This window comes from Panicum virgatum, chromosome 2N, assembly GCF_016808335.1.
Source record: "Panicum virgatum strain AP13 chromosome 2N, P.virgatum_v5, whole genome shotgun sequence".
NCBI lineage: Eukaryota > Viridiplantae > Streptophyta > Magnoliopsida > Poales > Poaceae > Panicum > Panicum virgatum.
Window position 1 is genome coordinate 41,299,962 of NC_053146.1, and position 18,179 is coordinate 41,318,140.

Below are 18,179 nucleotides of genomic sequence, written 5' to 3' on the forward strand. Positions count from 1 at the left end.
CAGAAGCACCGGAAGTTCCGATGGCTACGCAGAAAACTGGCCAACGGCTAGTAACGGCTCTCTTGAGTTGGTGGCCTATATATACGCCTCACCCCGGCCATTTTGAGCTTGCTGGAGTCTCAAGACATCTCATACACACCCAAGAACACCTCCAAGCCATACAAGAGCTCATTGATCATATCCTTAGGTTTTAGCACTAGCTTTGTAAAGTGTGAGTGCTAGTTTAGTTTTTGAGTGAGTGAACAAGCAAGGTTGAGATCCTTGTGGCTGGTTCTAGAGTGAACCACACTTATATAATGGTGCGCCGGCCACTTGGAGCAATTGGTGGCTCGCCGGCAAGTCAACGACCCTCCGGCTTGGTGTGGAGCAACGTTGACGACATTGTGCGGGGGACAGAGACCCCTCCTTCGTGGGCAATCTCCCTTAGTGAAGATCGGGACCAAGGTGACCATGATTGTGTTCACGGAAGAGACTTGATTGCCGGGAAGCGATATTCTTAGTGAGTGCTTCAACAACGTAGACGTAGGGGCGTCTTTGTGGCAAACCGAACCACGAGATAAATACTCGTGTCGAGAGTTCGCTTCCTCTCATCCCTCCGTTTAAGCTTCCGCATTTCATATTGCAACTTGTGTGTCTTATTTTTTTAGTGTAGTATCTTGCTAAGATTGGATATAAGTTGCAAAACTCTTTTGGAACGAGGGTTTTACACTAAGGTGAACCGTAGTTGCACATCTAGATAGTTTGTTTTAGTTTAAGTTTTGTGCAAATTAGTTGGAACCATAAGTTAAGATTTTAATTGTGTATAATTCACCCCCTCTCCCTATTATAATAGCTAGAGCATCCGATCGTTTTCACCAAGTCAAGCGTGGCAGTAGGTCTGGAGGCGGCGTGGTCTCTGCCGCGGCCACGGAGACAGAGGAGGAGGCGTCTCACGATCAGGCGACGGAGGCCGTGGAGGAGCAGAAACCCGAGGCGATGGAGGTGGATCAGGAGGAGGCGGCTGCTGCTGCGAAGGAGATCCCCATGACCAAGCAGGGGCGGAAGGTAGCCAAGCTCGCAGTCCAATCTCTGGAGACGTACTACAGCGATGTCGCCTACCGCTTCCTGTTGGACTGCGTCGCGCAGTTCTTCGCCGACCTCCTCGCCTCCGACGTCGAACAGCTCGCCCCCGGCGGCAAGAAGAGGAAGATCGGGCTCGCCGCCAAGTGGTGCCCAACTCCGGGCTCGTCGTTCGACCGTACGACGCTGCTCTGTAAGGCCATCGCCCGCCGCCTCTTCCCGCGCGACTCCAGCCCCGACTACGCCGACCTGTCCGAGGAGCACTACGCGTACCGCGTGCTCCACCGTCTCCGCCGCGAGGTGCTGGTGCCGCTGCGGAAGGTCCTGGAGCTTCCGGAGGTGTACATGAGCGCCCAGCGGTGGTCCGAGCTTCCCTACACCCGCGTGGCGTCGGTGGCCATGAGGCGCTACAACTACAAGGACCTGTTCAAGAAGCACGACGAGGCTGGCTTCGATAAGTACCTCGAGGACGTCGAGGCTGGCAAAGCCAAGATCGCGGCCGGCGCGCTCCTGCCCCACGAGATCGCGGCCGCCGCTTTCAGAGGCGAGGCAGACGACGTGTCGGAGCTGCAGTGGCGTCGCATGGTGGAGGACCTCCGCAACAAGGGGTCGCTCAGCAACTGCATCGCCGTCTGCGACGTGTCCGGGAGCATGAGCGGCACGCCAATGCAGGTGTGCGTGGCGCTGGGCTTGCTCATCTCGGAGCTCAGTGAGAAGCCGCGTGGGGCGGCAGAGTTATCACGTTCAGCACGACCCCCGAGATCCACAAGATCGAGGGCAAGACCCTCGCCCAGAAGATGAGCTTCATCGAGAGCATGCAGTGGGACAGGAACACCAACTTCCAGGCAGTGTTCTACCGCATCCTCCGCACAGCTGTGGACGGCCGGCTGCCCAAGGACAAGATGATCAGGACTGTCTTTGTGTTCAGCGACATGGAGTTCGACGAGGCGTCGGCAAACCCTTGGGAGACGGACTACCAGGTCATCTGCCGCAAGTTCAAGGACGCCGGCTACGGAGACGCAGTGCCGCAGATCGTGTTCTGGAACCTAAGGGACTCGCGGTCCACGCCGGTGGCTTCGACGCAGCCAGGAGTCGCGATGGTGAGCGGCTTCTCTAAGAACCTGGTCAAGCTCTTCCTGGAGAACGATGGCCGTGGTGAGCCCGGAGGCTGTCATGGCGGCGGCAATCTCAGGTGCCGAGTACCAGAAGCTTGCCGTGTTCGATTGATAGGCTAGTGGCATTAGGATTTAGGTCGCATGTGGATGATGCATGTCTGAATTCTGCGCTAATATGTTGTACTCGATCGATCAATCTGGCATGCACGAGTTAAAGATAAGTTCTTTGGTACTGAACAGCTTTGAGAATTTCCTTATGATTTGAATTAGGTTCGAGCTTGTTTTCTTAATAATATTGGTTGTCTATTCTGTGTTTCTGTTCCATCCTTATTATGCAATTGTTCAAAAATGAGGCGACCGCGGCTACTTGGTGGCCCCATTATTAAAAATAGCATATATGCCGGTGCGTTGCAATGGGAAAAAAAACCTCATAGAAGAAATACAATGTCTTTTGTATGAAATACGGCTAATGATTGTTCAATTATAAGTAACAAGATGGTAATATTAAACTAATTATCAACATTGCACAATCATACAAAGATAAATAACCAGAGCATAATGTTGAGTGATTCACTTTTTTTGGCAAGAGAATACTTGCATGGTCCAACAAAGGAAATCGATCAAGGTAGCACTAATACATTTGTTCACATCCATTTTCATGGTCGGAAATAGTTCAATGTTTTGATGAGAAATTCATTACGAGCCCCCTACAGCAATAAGCACTGAAATATAAACATTCATGCGATCAACTAAAATGAGAATGAGAGGAATTACAATGAGATCACCGGCCGCGGATTTGTGAACGCTGCAGTGGTAGCTCCGTTGAGGGTCTTGGGGATCGAGGGCAGCTCGGCAGGATGGCTACAAAATCGATCATGGGATCCAGCTCGATGAACCGCTTCCCCTCACCTGAGACGCCCGTCGCCGCAGGAACCTTCTTGGCGATAAAGACCCCGGATTTGGTCACAAACTCCACGGCCGCGTCGTGCTCCACGAGGACGAACCTGAAGAGGTCGGCCGGGCACAGCTATACATCACCTAAGGTGATGGAAACGAGATCCATTGCCTGAAGACGGCCCACAAAAATCGGTCCACAAACACCTTCTTCTTCCTCACCCCGCACCGCCGTCCTCCGCCCCGGCCGGTGGCTCTCTCCGCCACGCCACCCACCTGGCCCAGCCGTTAGCACCCACCACCCCGGCCGACGGCGCTCCACACACCACTGCTCACCGCCTGCCAATTCCTCCCCCCCCTCCCCCACACACACCTTATTTTCTAATGCCGGCGGCCATTGGAGCTCCCGGACCCCGGCAACTCTGGAACCCTAATCTCGTTGCCAGCCTTGACCACTACCCCGCCGGCGGCGCCGGCGGCCGCTCCCACCACCTCCTGCTCCCAGCCCCCACCCGAACCCCTAATCCCTATCGGCGGCGCAAGAGCATGGAGGAAGAAGCGCAACCTCTTCAGGATCGGGGTTTTGTTGCGCGAGCAATGTATAGCTCCCACAACAGGGCTCCCATATCAGCGATCAAGGAGGATAAACTCTGACGCAAGCGAAAAGTTACAGGGGTCTGTGGATAAGGAAGGTGGGGGGACCTCGATGGTGGGGGTGAACAATTTGAGCTGGAACAGAGGGGCGGCGGCAGGGGATAAGGAGCCACCATCGTCGCGGAGGGGGAAGGTGGTCTTGGAGAGGTTGAACTCGACGGCGGCGGCCTGCATCCAGCGCTCGTCCGTGGCGGCATTGAGAAGGCACACCGTGGCCGGGTTGCCCATGAACGGCCCTGCCGCAAAGGTGTCCACATGCTATGACGATGACGTCATGGTTGATGCCGGTCAAGAGCACGATAGAACACGACTGGTGAAGGGAGTAGAGCAGCACTGACCACGTCGTATCGGTTAGGTTTCTTGGCCATCGTCACCCGAGAGTACGAGACCAAGCTCCCTAGTGCTGAGCTCTCGGGCTCTATGCTCAGTTGTTTGTGAACTCAGAAGGTTGAACAGGTAGCCGTGCGGCCTTTGGCCGAGCTAATTCTATTCATCACGTGCGTACCGGTACTAGAGCGGGGGAGCTCGATGTCGGAGTGGAGGTGGGTGTGGAGGCGGACCGAGGGTGGCGACGTCGCCGAGACGATGGCCGAGGGCTGGTCGGGGGCGCTAGGTTGCTGCGATGGGAAATCCAATCGCAGGCGTCTGTACAGCCGTGCGCTCTGTAAGTCGATATATCATGAGCAGCAGCGCCAATGGTATTCTTAAGATACTTTCTTACATTTTTTTGGGTATCCAACTAAAAAGAGTCCTTGGTTGCAGTATGCACCTGTCATTTCATCCATGTCCAAAGTAATTGGATACTCCATCTATACTCTCACTTAATACTGCATTGGCAAATGGCAGTGTTCAATTTGTCTTCACCTAATTCACATTTTATGCAAGTACCTTCAAATTATTATGTATCAAATATACTAAATTTGTTCGTATAGTCTTAGATACCGCATACCATGAGTATATTTTTAAACTACTTGTTGACGGGAAAAAAATAAAAAGCTTATATGCTGAATTAATTGCACGCCTTAAAAGAAACAGGGAGTAACAAATACAAATGCCTTATGGACTAGTTTTGTGTGTACAAGCAACGCCTTTCCAAACACCATCGAGAGCCAAACATCACGAGATAGTGACACAATTGCCAATACATTCGCCACAGCATAAAGGGCCAGCTAATGAATGCTTCATCATCAAAGTTCTAATTCTCGTCAGTACTAGACCACAAAGGCACATAGGCTCTACTCAGAGTGCCTTAGGTGGTCCAAGAACAACCTAGGAATTATCACCTTCACTATCTGAATGAAAAGAAAAACAGTAATCTACGTGAACAGAAGAGTTTCAGCACACAGGGCTATGGTCCATGCTCACTGGAATGCCCACGGTTTAGAACAAAATTTTGGCGCAATCTTGTGCACCAATTCCTCACGCAGAAATTTTACATATTGGCCAGCTAATTGATAAAGATTCACTAATGATGCATTACAAACCACAAACCACAGTGAAACCCCAGCTCTTTGTGATACCATGATCATGATTGTGGCTTCTTGGAAAACCGCAGCAAGGCTTTTGGGAGTTCCACGGCTTCGCCTATCCGCTGCTTCTTGTCAGCTCGTCCGTCGACCTCCTTTGATTGCTCCAAGAAGGGCCTCTTGGCTCTGAAAACATCCTCCTCTTTCTTCTTGGCCCGCTTGCTGGGCTTGCTCCTGCCCTTGGTCTTCTTCTTGTGCTCAGTGTTCTTCGCGGCCTCAATAGCCTCTTCCATCTCTTCCTCAATCTCCTTGGTCTTCTTCTCTTTCTTCTTCGGAGCTCTGACAGTGGCTATCGAATTTGGATTAAGCATGATAGTGTCCGGCGGGAGCTTGTCGAGGAGAGCATGAATTTCCTTCTCCCGCTTCTGCTTGGTAGTCTCCATGGGATTGTCAATAAAGGTATCGAAGTTCGGTTCACCGGATCCTGGAACAAGGATGGACGAAAGGCCCATCGAGTGCCCAATCCCCAGAATATCTTCGTAGGGCCGGAACAAAACTTTCCCAACCTGATAGCCCTTCATCATTCTGTGCTTCATGTAAAGCCTATAATCATGCCCACCGAAATCCCTGTAGATCTCTACTTGAGATCCGTTGCTGCAGGCCAATAGCCCCTTCTGGCTGAAATCCAAGGATTGAGCACGCGCTCCATACGACTTTATAACCTCATACTTTCTCAGGTCCCAGATTTTTATCTTCCTGTCAACACCTGCTGTTGCCATAAGATGGCCACCCCTGTCGAATGCAACAGCAGTCACAGGGCCATGATGGCACAGCATGGTGACCTGGGGTTTCACACTTGTTGGCTTCCACATGGTAACTTTGCCACCAGCATGTCCGAGGCCTATGACAGCATTATAGGGATTGACCCGCATAACATCAGTTCGCCCCAGACCTGTCCTGTAATTTGCAATCATCTCACCAGTGCTCACATCTTGGTAGTGGAGCTGCCCAAAGCTGTTTATTGAAGCCAAGAGGAAGTGTTTAGGCAGAAACTGGAGTTTCAATGCTTTGCCATGTTCCTGTCAACACAGGAGGAAAAAAATGATCAGACTAGCAAAAGAATACACCTTCACTGAGTTAGGAAGGTACCACATCTACGCATTGAGGAAAGACCAAATGATAAACATCTCTCAAAATCTATGTTGCCAAACTGATTTCATGCTGGTTGCAAAACAACATCATATTCCAAAGGAATTCAATCTAATAAGTTCATTTGAAGGCCCAATCGGATTTGAAAGGAAAACAAAAAGGTATTGAGTTGATTAAGTGACATAATCTCCTGGATGCAGGGTATTCTTACCACTCAACATTCACTATAAGTCAAACCCACAAGTGGACCATAGCCACATGTGAATCTCACAGACAATGGTACATATTTTCCAAGAGCATGTGATCTGCAGTGCTGTTAATTTTCCCAGTAATACTGAATATAGAAAGTGTGCATATGTTAATAATCAATGAGCATATACTTCACAATTAGCTCAAGTGCCATATTTTCTGTTCAGTGGGATCATCATAATGATATGAACATAGAAAATAAGAATATTTACATTCTTTTCTATTTTTTCTACAATTTTCCAAACAAGCAAGTGAAAAATCAGAATGTAAATAACAATACCACAGAACTATCAACAACATTCTCCAAGAAAAGAAATTCCTGGTGCTTTACCTTCAGACAATGAATTTCCACACCATCTCGATTATATATGTAAGGGTACCTGTTTCAAAACATTCCTATGAGTAACTATGAAATGTTAACAGTATAACACAGGAAACAAAGATCAACAGCCTTATACAACTGCCACAACGAATAAAGTACTGATGAAGCATATACACTTTGCTTGATCTAATCTAGTATAAACATTTTGATGCACAGAATCATTAAATGCCTCTGTAAAGCAATCACGAAAGGTTGCAGACAAGTAATTCAAAGCAGTCAGAGCTCCAAATTTGGAGGGCAATTCTCAGCTGCTCCTACCTAATGTCATTAATATTCAGAGTATGTACAGAAGTCTAATGTGCTGCAAGAAATAGGCTTATTGTTCACAAATGCTGTTTGCATGATATAAATATGCCCCAGGAGGCCAGGATAACATTAATATTCAGATTAAGTACAAGAAGTCTAATGTGCTCCCAGAAATAGGCTTATTGTTCACAAATGTTGTTTGCATGAGATAATATGAATCCAGATATTTCTTTAGGAAAATGCAGAATTTTGATTAATTTTATAGCCTTATAAATTTAACCATATATGGTCTTATTTCTGAGACTGTGAGCAACAACAACATGCCACACAGTTCAAGCAAATTCAAAAACTTACTTTTTTTGAGCTACTGCATACATCTGCTCATTATGTAAGAATGCCACATCGCGAACAGTTTCCCTCACCTGAAGAAATAAAAACCAGATCAGAGAGTGTAATGCATGAAGCACATTAAAAAGAAAAGAGACATCTAGCAACAGTTGTGATTATTAAAAGCAGGTGGAAGTACCCAAAAATGTGTGGCATGGAAAATATTTTGACAAAAAATTAGAGATGCATGCCATTAACCAAAGGCCGCCAAACATAGCTCCACATAAAAACACAAACGATAAAATAGAGGAACAGCCTCATATAACCTCCTACTGTTCTAAGAAAATGAACACCCTAGATTATGATAATCAATAATCAAAGTTGGTCCAAACTTAGCTGCAACCAATCAAAGTATATGAAACGAAAAAAAAAACATAATATATAAATGTAAGCCACTAATTGCATCACATGTAGAACTTGCATCTTGAATCTTGATAACTCTTTAAAGTTGCCCAGTTAATTGTTAACCAAGCAGACAGGATTGATGGTTTAGTGCTTACTATGTTACCAGTGTGATAAAGGGGAGCTTGACAAGCATAACTATTGTAACACCACCTTGATACTCAGATATGACTCAACCTTCATATCCATCCACCCCCACCCTCCCTCCCAGGTGGTACCACTATCGAGCTAAGAAAGGAAGCAAGGACAGAGTGTTACGAGAGAGAAAGGAGCAATGGCGGTGTAGAATTGATCTGGTCAGGCCAAGGGAGGCTGCATCATGGATGTGACAAGGCAGAGGAAGGGATATGGACTGGCTGGTGGGCTGCTGCTATTTTGCTATGGTCACACACCTCTGGACCACCTTAAGAACAATGGTGTGAGCAAGCCAGCATATGTTTTTTGGCCTGTAGAGGATAACAGAAAGAAATTCTGAATAACTTTGACTAACTGGGTCAAGATCCTTGATCTAGTTGCATTTGCATCTATCAAGCTCTTATTTCGTGCAACGTGGTGCTAGTGACTCCAATATAAACTATAAGTTCTTTGACCTCCACCTTCGCACAACCGAAAAGATTGAAATTCCTCGTCAAATTATGGCAACATAAAAAATTGCCATTTCTAGGATATTTTATCTTTTGCTCCTATATCTACTACTAATAAAACTATAGTGTCCACGTTGCCCCCTGGCTCAGCCAGTAGAGCCATGGGCGGGTGGGTGAGCCCCCATCCACCGCCATCCCCTATCTGCCCAATCAACAGTGCCTCCCCTCCATGCCACTGCGACCCCCACTCTCTCCCCCCGCACACTGCTGCCTCCGCGTCGCTGTTGAGCCATGGGTGGGCCAGCCCCATCACAATCACACGGATCGCAATACGATCGCAGGATTGTGGACGGGACACGATTGGGAACGCCATACCAAATGGAACCGGATCATGCGGAGGAAGAAACAGGATCTGAAAAGAGGAGGAAACTTACGAGTAACTATCAGACGGCAGCATTAGTGCCAGCGAGTCGACACAAGTGCGGCTCTTCGACGATGGGCGCCAAGGCCCCGTGGGATCCCCGAACCCTGACGGGTCGTGGGAATCAACAGATCCAAGTAAAGAAAGCACGAACTAATAGATCAAAGCAGGAACTAATAGATCGAAACTGGATGGGTGGGTGGTTGGTTGGCCGCCACCGGTGGATGCCTGGTGCCTGCCTTTGAGGGCAAATGGAAATTGGGTTAGGTTTAGGAATTGAGGGGTGTTGTTTATATATGTTGGGCCGCTAGAGATTGGTGTGTTTGGTATTGGGATGTGCGTTTTAATGGGTCGTCATGCCATCCTAACACACAGTAACCAAGTTCCAAGACCCTTGTGATAAAAAACTGCATATCCTAATTCGAAGTACGAAGTAAGATCCACGTTTCATAGCTATGTTCCGGGTACATTGTCCCAATCATCTAGGGATCACGATCCAAACCTAAGAACCAAACGTCACGAAAAGGTATACCCACAATATTTGACAAGGCGCAAGGCGGTCTCTAGGCGGTGACTCATTGCCTAGAGCTTAGGCGAGCCCAGATGTTTCTAGGCAGTTTACTAGGCGGTGTTGTACCTATACATAATTACATATACCTTGCTATACACATCAAATATATCTCTAAAAGAAAAGAAAATTTGAAGACTAATATGTCTAAAGTTGGACAGAAGGCCCATCAAACCAGCCCAACCCGAGTCTCAACCCTAACCTAACTCCACCTTATCCATTGCCTGCCTACTCCTGCCTCCTCCACTGCCCAGGCCGCTGCCGCCTGCCCACCCGCCCCTACCTCCTCGTCCGCTGCCCCAGCCGCCGCCCTTGCTTACTCCTCCACCGTCATCATGTCATCGCCCTCACCGACGCGGGTCAATGCCCAAGGATCCGCCGCCACCCGCCCTAGCCTCTCCCGCGCCCATCCCTACCTCCTTCTCCACTATCGCCACAGACCGACATCCCAGCCGCCACAGCTAACATCCGAGCCTCCGCCGTCGTCGCCCGACGCCCCAGCCCGCCTGCCCTTTGTTGTCGGCGTTGGGGCACTGCCTAGGGTACCGCCTACCCTCTAGGCTAGGCGGAAACCCCTCCGCATAGCGACTAGGGTCGCCTAGGCGGCCGCGGAATGGCGACTTGTCGAACATTGTATACCCCCTATGAATCTCATACCAAATGTTCCAGAGCTACGTTCCGGGTACGTCATCCCAATTATCAAGAGATCATCGCTGCTCGTGGACGCGTAGGCGATGTTATGATGCGAGCACAAGAAGGACGCCAGCAAGTTAGCGGGCGGATGATGATGGGACAGCTCGCCCATGGTAGCGTGCAAGCAAGGCGCAATGTTGCTGAATGGTGGCAAGGACTCCTCTTGTGAATGTGCAGCTAGATCTTGGAGCCATTGCGGATGGAGAGGATAGGGAGGGAGAGGGTGTGCATGGAGAAGAAAAGAAATGGTAAATACTTGTTAAGTGAGTCTTGTATAATTTTCTATACTTGCATATGAGCTTTGATCTCCATGTCTGTCTGACGCTGGACATGGTATAACTGAACCCGGGATACATTCTCCTACCCATCTTTGACTGGCAACTATTGAGATGACTCACATGTGAGCAGAATGCATAATGTTAAAAGGGTTTGTGCAGTTCCTTGGTCCTTGTTCGTGAATAGCCAGTATATGAGTTTGCTTATACTGTCTACTGATTTTATAGAGTGCTAGATTGCTCTTGTGCCTCAATGTGAAGTGGCTTGAGCCTCCACATATATTTTACTTGAACTTTCAAAGCAAAATATACCATAGCTATTGAATATGTACGCATCTCACATTACAGTGAGGTTTTAGTTGCTGCCCTAATGAATTCAAGCCATATGGTGATGGTCGTTTGCCTCAAAAGATATTTAAAGAAAATAATTATTTTAGCATATAGACATGTACTAGAAAATTTGTAAAGGGTTCTAATTTGCATGTCATTTGTTTGGAAAAGTTGTATCTCGTGAAAATTTATGTGCCCATTGCAACGCACGGGCTATTACTTAGTCACTCATAGTTTTAGTCTTCTCTAGCATCATTCCCACACTACAACAACAACAACAACAACAACAACATAGCCTTTTGTCCCAAGCGAGTTGGGGTAAGCTAGAGATAAAACCCAAAAGACACAAAAGTCAAGGTTCAGGCACGTTGATAGCTAGTCTCCAAGCGCTCTTATCCAAAACTAACTCCTCAGAGATATCCCAATCTTTAAGGTCTCTCTTAACCGACTCGTCCCAAGTCAGTTTAGGTCTACCTCTACCCCTCCTTACTTTATCAACACGCTTTAGCACCCCACTACGCAGCGTCGCCTCTGGAGGCCTCCGTTGGACATGTCCAAACCATCTCAACCGATGTTGGGTAAGTTTCTCCTCAATTGGTGCCACCCCTACCCTTTCCCGAATAGCTTCGTTCCAGACTCTATCCCTCCTTGTGTGCCCGCAAAACCACTGTAACATCCTCATCTCTGCTACACTCAGTTGTTGGACATGTCGCCTTTTTGTAGGCCAACATTAAGCACAGTATAACATCGCTGGGCGAATCGCTGTCCTATAGAACTTACCTTTTAGCTTTTGTGGCACCCTCCTGTCACAGAGAACATCAGAAGCTTGACGCCATTTCAACCAGCCAACTGAGATTCTATGCCTAACATCTTCATCAATGTCGCCATCCTTTTGTAGCATCGAACCTAAATACCGAAAAGTGTTCTTATGGGCCACCACTTGCCCATCGAGACTAACATTACCACCCTCATGCCTAGATGCGCTGAAATCGCACATCATGTACTCGGTCTTGGTTCTACTAAGTCTGAACCCTTACTCTAATGTGCATCTCCACAGCTCTAACTTTCTATTTACCCCTGCTCTACTCTCGTCCACTAGCACCACATCATCAGCAAAGAGCATACACCAAGGGATATCACCTTGTATGTCCCTTGTGACCTCATCCATCACCAAAGAAAATAAATAAGGGATCAATGCCGACCCTTGATGTAGGCCTATGTTAATAGAAAAGTCAGTGGTGTCGTCACCACATATCCGGACAAACGTCATCGCATTCTTGTACATATCCTTGATAAGGGTAATGTACTTAGTTGGGACTTTGTACTTCTCCAAGGCCCACCACATGACATTTCTCGGTAATTTGTCATACGCCTTCTCGAGGTCAATAAAGACCATGTGCAAGTCCTTCTTATGCTCCCTATATCTCTCCATCAACTGTCATATTAGGAAAATCGCCTCCATGGTCGACCTTCTAGGCATGAACCCAAACTGGTTTTGGGTCATACTTGTCACTCTTCTTAGGCGGTGCTCGATTACCCTCTCCCAGAAGCATCATTCCCACACTAAAGGAAAAAAACAACTCTTCCAAAGTAGCAGAATGAGAACGTGAACTAGACAAGGGGAAGTTTAAATGATTCAATAGTAAAATAATTGACCTGAAATTCCTTGATCAGATCCATATTCAGCATATCCATCATAGCAAGATGGCCTTTTCGTCCACCTACTAGCATGTAGCGGCCATTTGATGTGTACTCTATAGTATAAGAACCAAGTACTGCACAAAACGAGAGCCAGCAATCCATAGTCCTCAGTGATCATAATCACAAAAGTTAATAGTAAGGAAAGCGAACAATATAGAATATATGGATTTCTGGACTTGATAAGAGCAAAAGACAAATTATGTTGACAGAAATTCATAGAACACTAAAATTGGTTAACAGGTTTACCAGGTAAGATCATATCAAATGGTTTTCTTGAACTCAAAAGATCCACCTCCTTCACAATCGATTCTTGTGGAAATCTATATGTCTTCTCCAAATCGTCAGGCTCTAAGAAACCCTCCTCACTAGGCATAAGCCACTGCAAATGGAGTAACAAAAATCAGAAAAGGATAAATTTTGAAATTAACAACAGCTAATTCAAGAGTATACCCATCAAGAATGAAGATTATGAGCATAGCAAGTCAAACTAAGGAATTAAAAATTTAAAATCATAGCGCTTCATTGCTATTTTAACAAACAAATTTAAGTTATGCAAGAGAGTCCCTAGGACTTGATTCACAATGATAGTCACTTGGTGTGACAATTGGCTAAGAGCTTGGAGCTGATCTAAGCCAACAAAAATTGTGCTCCAAAGCATGTATCTTTTAAGCTTAGCAAGAGTACTTTCAGGCCAATGCATAGAAAACTAAAAATAGATCTTCCTGAGGCTTTGTCCTTTTTTCCAGTAATGTTTCAGTGGCTCATATAATACTTAGAAAGCTAATCCTGTATGTGCAGCTACTCACTTCATCAGTTCATCCAAACTGGATTCCCTTGAAGCAGCTAAACATCAGTTGGGTGGTACAAAAAAAAACTATAACAAATCACAGGTTTGCAATATCATACTCACTTGTCTCATCCAACTAATGCTCATAACGGCGCCTAAGATTTCTAGTGAGACACCAACTTGCATATTTTGCAATCCAAGTATAAATTTGTAGACATTTTTGCAGAAAATCCACAAGCATGCAAGAAAAAAGGGCTACCTTTTCAGCCTTCGCAGCAACTTTCGCAGACTGGCCATAGAGCTTCTCTTTTACAGCGAGCTGGCCTTTCAACTTCTTGTCCCTCAGCGCCTGTGGAACCATTCCAAAACCAGACAAGTCAATGCGCAGTTTCAAGAGGAGCGACAGTAGTAGCATAGGTGGCCGACAAATTCACGCTAAAGTAGCATGATTAGCACTTGTAACATGTAAGAGCACCATAATGGATTACCTTCAGGTCAGCACCCTTCCCCCGCGAATATTTCTCCACCTTCATCTCCAGCTCGTCCTCGGCGTCCTGCTAGCGCCATCGATGCAGCGAATGATAGAGAAGCATAAGACGACCGCATGAATGGGGAGAAACTAAGAAGCATGGATACGGAGTCGGCGGCGGCGGCCAGCTGGGCTGCTGCGTGGGGGCTGGGTCGGCGGCGGCGATGGCGATGGCCCCCGTGTCACCTCGGAGAACGCGGGGGAGATTTTTTTTCTGTGTATCAATAAGCGGATCTCTTTAGTTACCTTTTCGGCGTTCGCCGGCGCCGGTGCCATGGCGAGGCCGCAACGCACACGACGGCAGCAGACCGACAGAGGGTGGAGCGAAGGCGCCCGGGCGTGGCAAGGGCCGAGGGGAGACGGAGGTGGGAGGGACTGGGCGACTAGATCTCAGACGAGACGGTGCCCCGGTAGCGACGGGGGTGACCGGGACTCGCAGCGACGGCCAACGGTGGGAGGGAGCCGCCAAGCGTGGCACCGGTAGTAGGGTTTCTCTCTGGGCACTCCTATCCCATATAACTTGAAGATATATAAACTATTTATCTATAAAGCCCATTAAACCCAAATCAACTTCAAAGTTTTGAAAAAATAATTTAATATTTGAAAATAATAGATTCAATATTTTTTACAAACCATTTCAACATCTAAAAAAATAGATTCAACAAATCAAAATCTAGATCAACATTTTTTTCTCAATCCATCCTCTCCGGCGCCGGCGGGGAGCGGGAGCGGCGGCGTGCGGCGCAGCAGCAACGCAGCGCAGCACAGCAAAGCAGCAGTGCAGCAGCATGTGCGGCAGCGCGAAGCAGCAGCAGCATGGCAGAGCAGCAGCAGTATGCGCGGCAGCAGCACGCAGGAGCAGCAGCGCGCAGCCCCCTGCAGCAGCAGCGCTGCAGCGCGCAGCAGCGCTGCAGCGCGCAGCAGCACTACGCCCAGGCGTGCAGTGCTCGTGACGACGGGGCGGCGGCGCATGGTGAAAAAGAGGAAGGAGGAGGAAGAAGATAGAATTGAGAAGATCTAACGAATGAGATGATTTGTATGAATCTCAAATACTGGAAGGTAGGGAAGAAAAAATCTTCCGAAAGATATATAGGATTTCCGCTCCTATACACCTCTTCCGGAAGACAGGAAAGCTACACGTCGCACGGCCCACCACAGCCCATTATTGAGCGGCCCACAAATTCGCTGTCGGCCTAAACATTTTGATTGTACGGCTACATCTGTTGTTCCCGAATCCCGAGCCCCTCCCTGAGTCATGGGGCTCCTATCTATCTATGGAAAGATCCCCTCAAAAAAAAATCTATGGAAAGATAAATAAACTATGTATTTTTAAAGTCCATTTTAATCCAATTAACTAAGGATAGAGATAAATTTAATGTAAGGTTTTTTAAATATATTTAATATTTTTTTAAACATGTTCAACATTTGATTTTCAAATGTTGAAATTAAAAAGATGAAATGTTGAAGCTGTAAACATTAAATGTTGAAAACCTATATTCAAAATATTGAATTGATTCGTTCGATCTGGATCTTGTTCTCCGGTAGCTTGGGCGGCAGCGCTGGGCAATGAGGGTGGTGCGGCGTGCGCGCAGGGGCTGGCGGCAGCACGGTGCGGCGCGCGCATGCAAGCCCGTAGAACAGGCATCGTAATGGGCGCGACAAGCCCATTTTCAGGGGCCACCAAAATTAAATCTACTAATCACAAATAAACATGGTAATTACATTAAAAGTAAGAACCTAAGGGCACGTACAACGGGGAGTCGACATGCATTCCCTTTTTGCAAAAAGCCCCTCGGTCGGGCGAGCAGACGAGTTCCTCGTCGCCTCGCGAGGCGACGACGGAGGCTCTTGCTCCGAGGGCCTGGGGACAGCTCGGAGCGCGTTGTACGCTGCTGCTCCATCTTGATGATGCCCTGCTCGGATCTGCTACTCCCGCTTCCGCGCGCTCGAAATCCATGGATGACCGCAGCCACGACGGTGCTGGGGCAGAAAGACCGCGGCAGCGGCGCCACCGAGCGCCAGTCGCCACACCTTGCCAAGTAGCGCGAGGTCGTGCTAGGGATTTTTTTATTTTTAACCTTTTTTAAAAAAAATATTATAAGTTTAACCCGTATTGGTTTTTATTTGCAGGGCGTAGCCCGTTTGGTCGCGCCAGCCCGCATGGCGCGACAGATAGCCTCTGTCGCGCCAGTGCATGTGGCGCGACAGTGTGGCAGCGCTGGCGGCCCGAGCCAGCGCTGCGCCACAACGGCGATGACGTGGCCCTCCCTGTCGCGCCACATGCACTGGCGCGACAAGCCTGTCGCGCCATGTGGGCTGGCGCGACAAGGCCAATGTCTTGGGCCGCCGGCCCCTTCTTCCCCACCCTCCCTTTCCTTCCCTCACTCCACCCCGACCACAGCGCGTCCAGGGTCGCCGCCGGCCGCCGCCAACCCCCCCCTCCCAGATCCCCCCCAAAATCGGATTTTTTGAGGAGAAAAAGTACGGGGAATCGTTCCCCACCCTTCCCCGAAGGTATTGCCTCTAATATCTCATCGTTTAACCGTGTGCATTAGTAGTTATTGGTGGTTTTTTTATTAGGGTTAGGTTCTTGATATGAGAAATGGTGGTGTTGTTGATAGTTTTATCATGATTAGGATTTTAGATGATATTTAGATGGTACTCTACTCTCGATTTGGACGTGAGGTAGTATGTGCATGCATCGATTAATATGATTTCTAGGATTGAGTGGTGGGGATGTTAATATGAGTTACATGTAATTTTATTCCATAGTTTTAGGAATGTACATATTATATTTTGAGCGCTGGTATATTATGCTTAATTAGTACATACTTTGTTTCCATAATTATTTTGTTTTTGTTTCCATAAGTTTTTTTATTCCACATGGCAATTGATTTTATGTATCTGCAGTGCACATGGCAATGAGTGATGCCCGGTACAAGCTGCTTGGTGGTGGACAGTACCCATCCGAGTGTGATGAGGATGCCCCAGTCCCTCCTGCCCTTCCAGTTCCATTCTGTCGTTGTGAACCGGGCAATCAGCTGGCAGAGGTGAAGCAATCGAGGCATCCCAAGACGGCCTGTAGAGCATTCTACATATGCAAGTGGAATGATTCATTGAATCCTTGCCACTGCTTTTTCTTTCAGTGGATCGATGGTCCGGATAAGTTCGATGCTAGAATTCGGCTGTTCCCTTATTATCGGTCAGAGTCGTGGGCGTACAATGAGTTTAGACGATGGGTCCCTCCCCCACCAAATCCACCACCTATGACAGAGGAAGAGAAGCAAGAAGCTGCTATATATCGTGTGAACAATCCTCCCAAATGTCATTGCGGTGTTCGTGCCAAACTTCAAAGGCCTAATATTGGTGTCCCTCCAAAGTTCACTCCCTTTTTTAGATGCTCGCTAAAGACTAGAGTAAGTGTCATGTAGCGTAGCATTGATTCTTTAATTTTGCAGGAGTAGATGCTCGCTAATGTTACGTGTCATGCAGGATGGATGGACGGCATGTGACTTCAATGAGTATATTTATGGTTCTAGATCTCATTGGCCGACAGAAGAGGAAGTGCGAGAATTTGAGAGTGGGAAGAAGCCATGGCCATGTACAACTACTCCTAGTGTTCGATGCAAGTGTGGTATTCTGGCCACAAAAGGCGTAGTTCCTTCTGAGCTTGGCTACGGATATTACTGTGGCAATAGCTACGGAGAGTATTGGGTTCGTATATTAACCACAAAGTTGAAACTCCTTATGATTATGTCATTGTGCTAGTATTTGGTATATTAACATTTCTAAATGTTTGGCTCTCAATAATTTTTCAGGAGGGAAGGACATATGATTGGGAGTGGTTTGAAGGCCGGTATGAGCTAATGTTGCAATTGGGCAGAACAAAAGAGCCTTGGAAATCTCGAGACACTTTAAATAGAAAACTGAAGATAAGGAAGGATTACCAAGTTACTTTGCCCCTTGAGTCATTTCTGTCAGGGCCTGTACTCCAAGACCTACGGCGTGAGTATGGAAAGAAGGCAGCAGAAAAGACGACTCTTGAGGATTGCATTATTTATTGAAGGAGGAATCGAAGCAAGTACCCACAGCCCCTCACAGATAGGGAGCTTTTGGCAAATTATGAGAAGAAGGAGAAGGAGGAGGAGATGGAGAGGCAGAGGTTAAGGTAGGAAAGAGCAAAGAAAGGTTTTACTGTTGATTCGGAAGCTAAATACCCAAAGGATTCATGGGAAGAATATTTTCAGAAATTGGAGGCTAACAAGAGGATGGAAGAAATGGAAAAGAT

The 18,179-nt window shown here is 47.5% G+C and overlaps 3 protein-coding genes and 1 pseudogene across 4 annotated transcripts; 2 read left to right on the plus strand and 2 right to left on the minus strand.

Annotated features, from left to right (window-relative positions):
• Window positions 1-891: 891 nt before the first annotated feature.
• On the plus strand, window positions 892-2,338 carry LOC120658837 (annotated as a pseudogene).
• A 617-nt stretch (window positions 2,339-2,955) lies between these two features.
• On the minus strand, window positions 2,956-3,950 carry LOC120662631 (uncharacterized isomerase BH0283-like). The gene is made up of 2 exons (XM_039941738.1): window positions 3,771-3,950; window positions 2,956-3,201 (listed from the first exon to the last, which is right to left on the minus strand). The coding sequence occupies exons 1-2, from the start codon at window positions 3,948-3,950 to the stop codon at window positions 2,956-2,958; spliced, it is 426 nt and encodes a 141-aa protein (XP_039797672.1).
• Window positions 3,951-4,849: 899 nt separating this feature from the next.
• On the minus strand, window positions 4,850-14,378 carry LOC120660506 (probable U3 small nucleolar RNA-associated protein 7). 2 transcript variants are annotated; one of them, XM_039939053.1, is made up of 8 exons: window positions 14,138-14,378; window positions 13,851-13,919; window positions 13,622-13,711; window positions 12,822-12,954; window positions 12,531-12,649; window positions 7,569-7,636; window positions 6,918-6,966; window positions 4,850-6,267 (listed from the first exon to the last, which is right to left on the minus strand). In XM_039939053.1, exons 1-8 carry the CDS (start codon window positions 14,165-14,167, stop codon window positions 5,248-5,250), a joined length of 1,578 nt encoding a protein of 525 aa, XP_039794987.1. In that variant the 5' UTR covers window positions 14,168-14,378; the 3' UTR covers window positions 4,850-5,247. The 2 variants fall into 2 exon arrangements, with proteins under 2 accessions (XP_039794987.1, XP_039794988.1); XM_039939054.1 differs by having other exon boundaries at window positions 5,248-6,267; window positions 13,851-13,916.
• A 329-nt stretch (window positions 14,379-14,707) lies between these two features.
• Window positions 14,708-17,955, plus strand: LOC120662632. The gene is made up of 4 exons (XM_039941739.1): window positions 14,708-14,864; window positions 16,802-17,307; window positions 17,384-17,605; window positions 17,710-17,955. Exons 1-4 carry the CDS (start codon window positions 14,708-14,710, stop codon window positions 17,953-17,955), a joined length of 1,131 nt encoding a protein of 376 aa, XP_039797673.1.
• The last annotated feature ends 224 nt before the right edge of the window (window positions 17,956-18,179 follow it).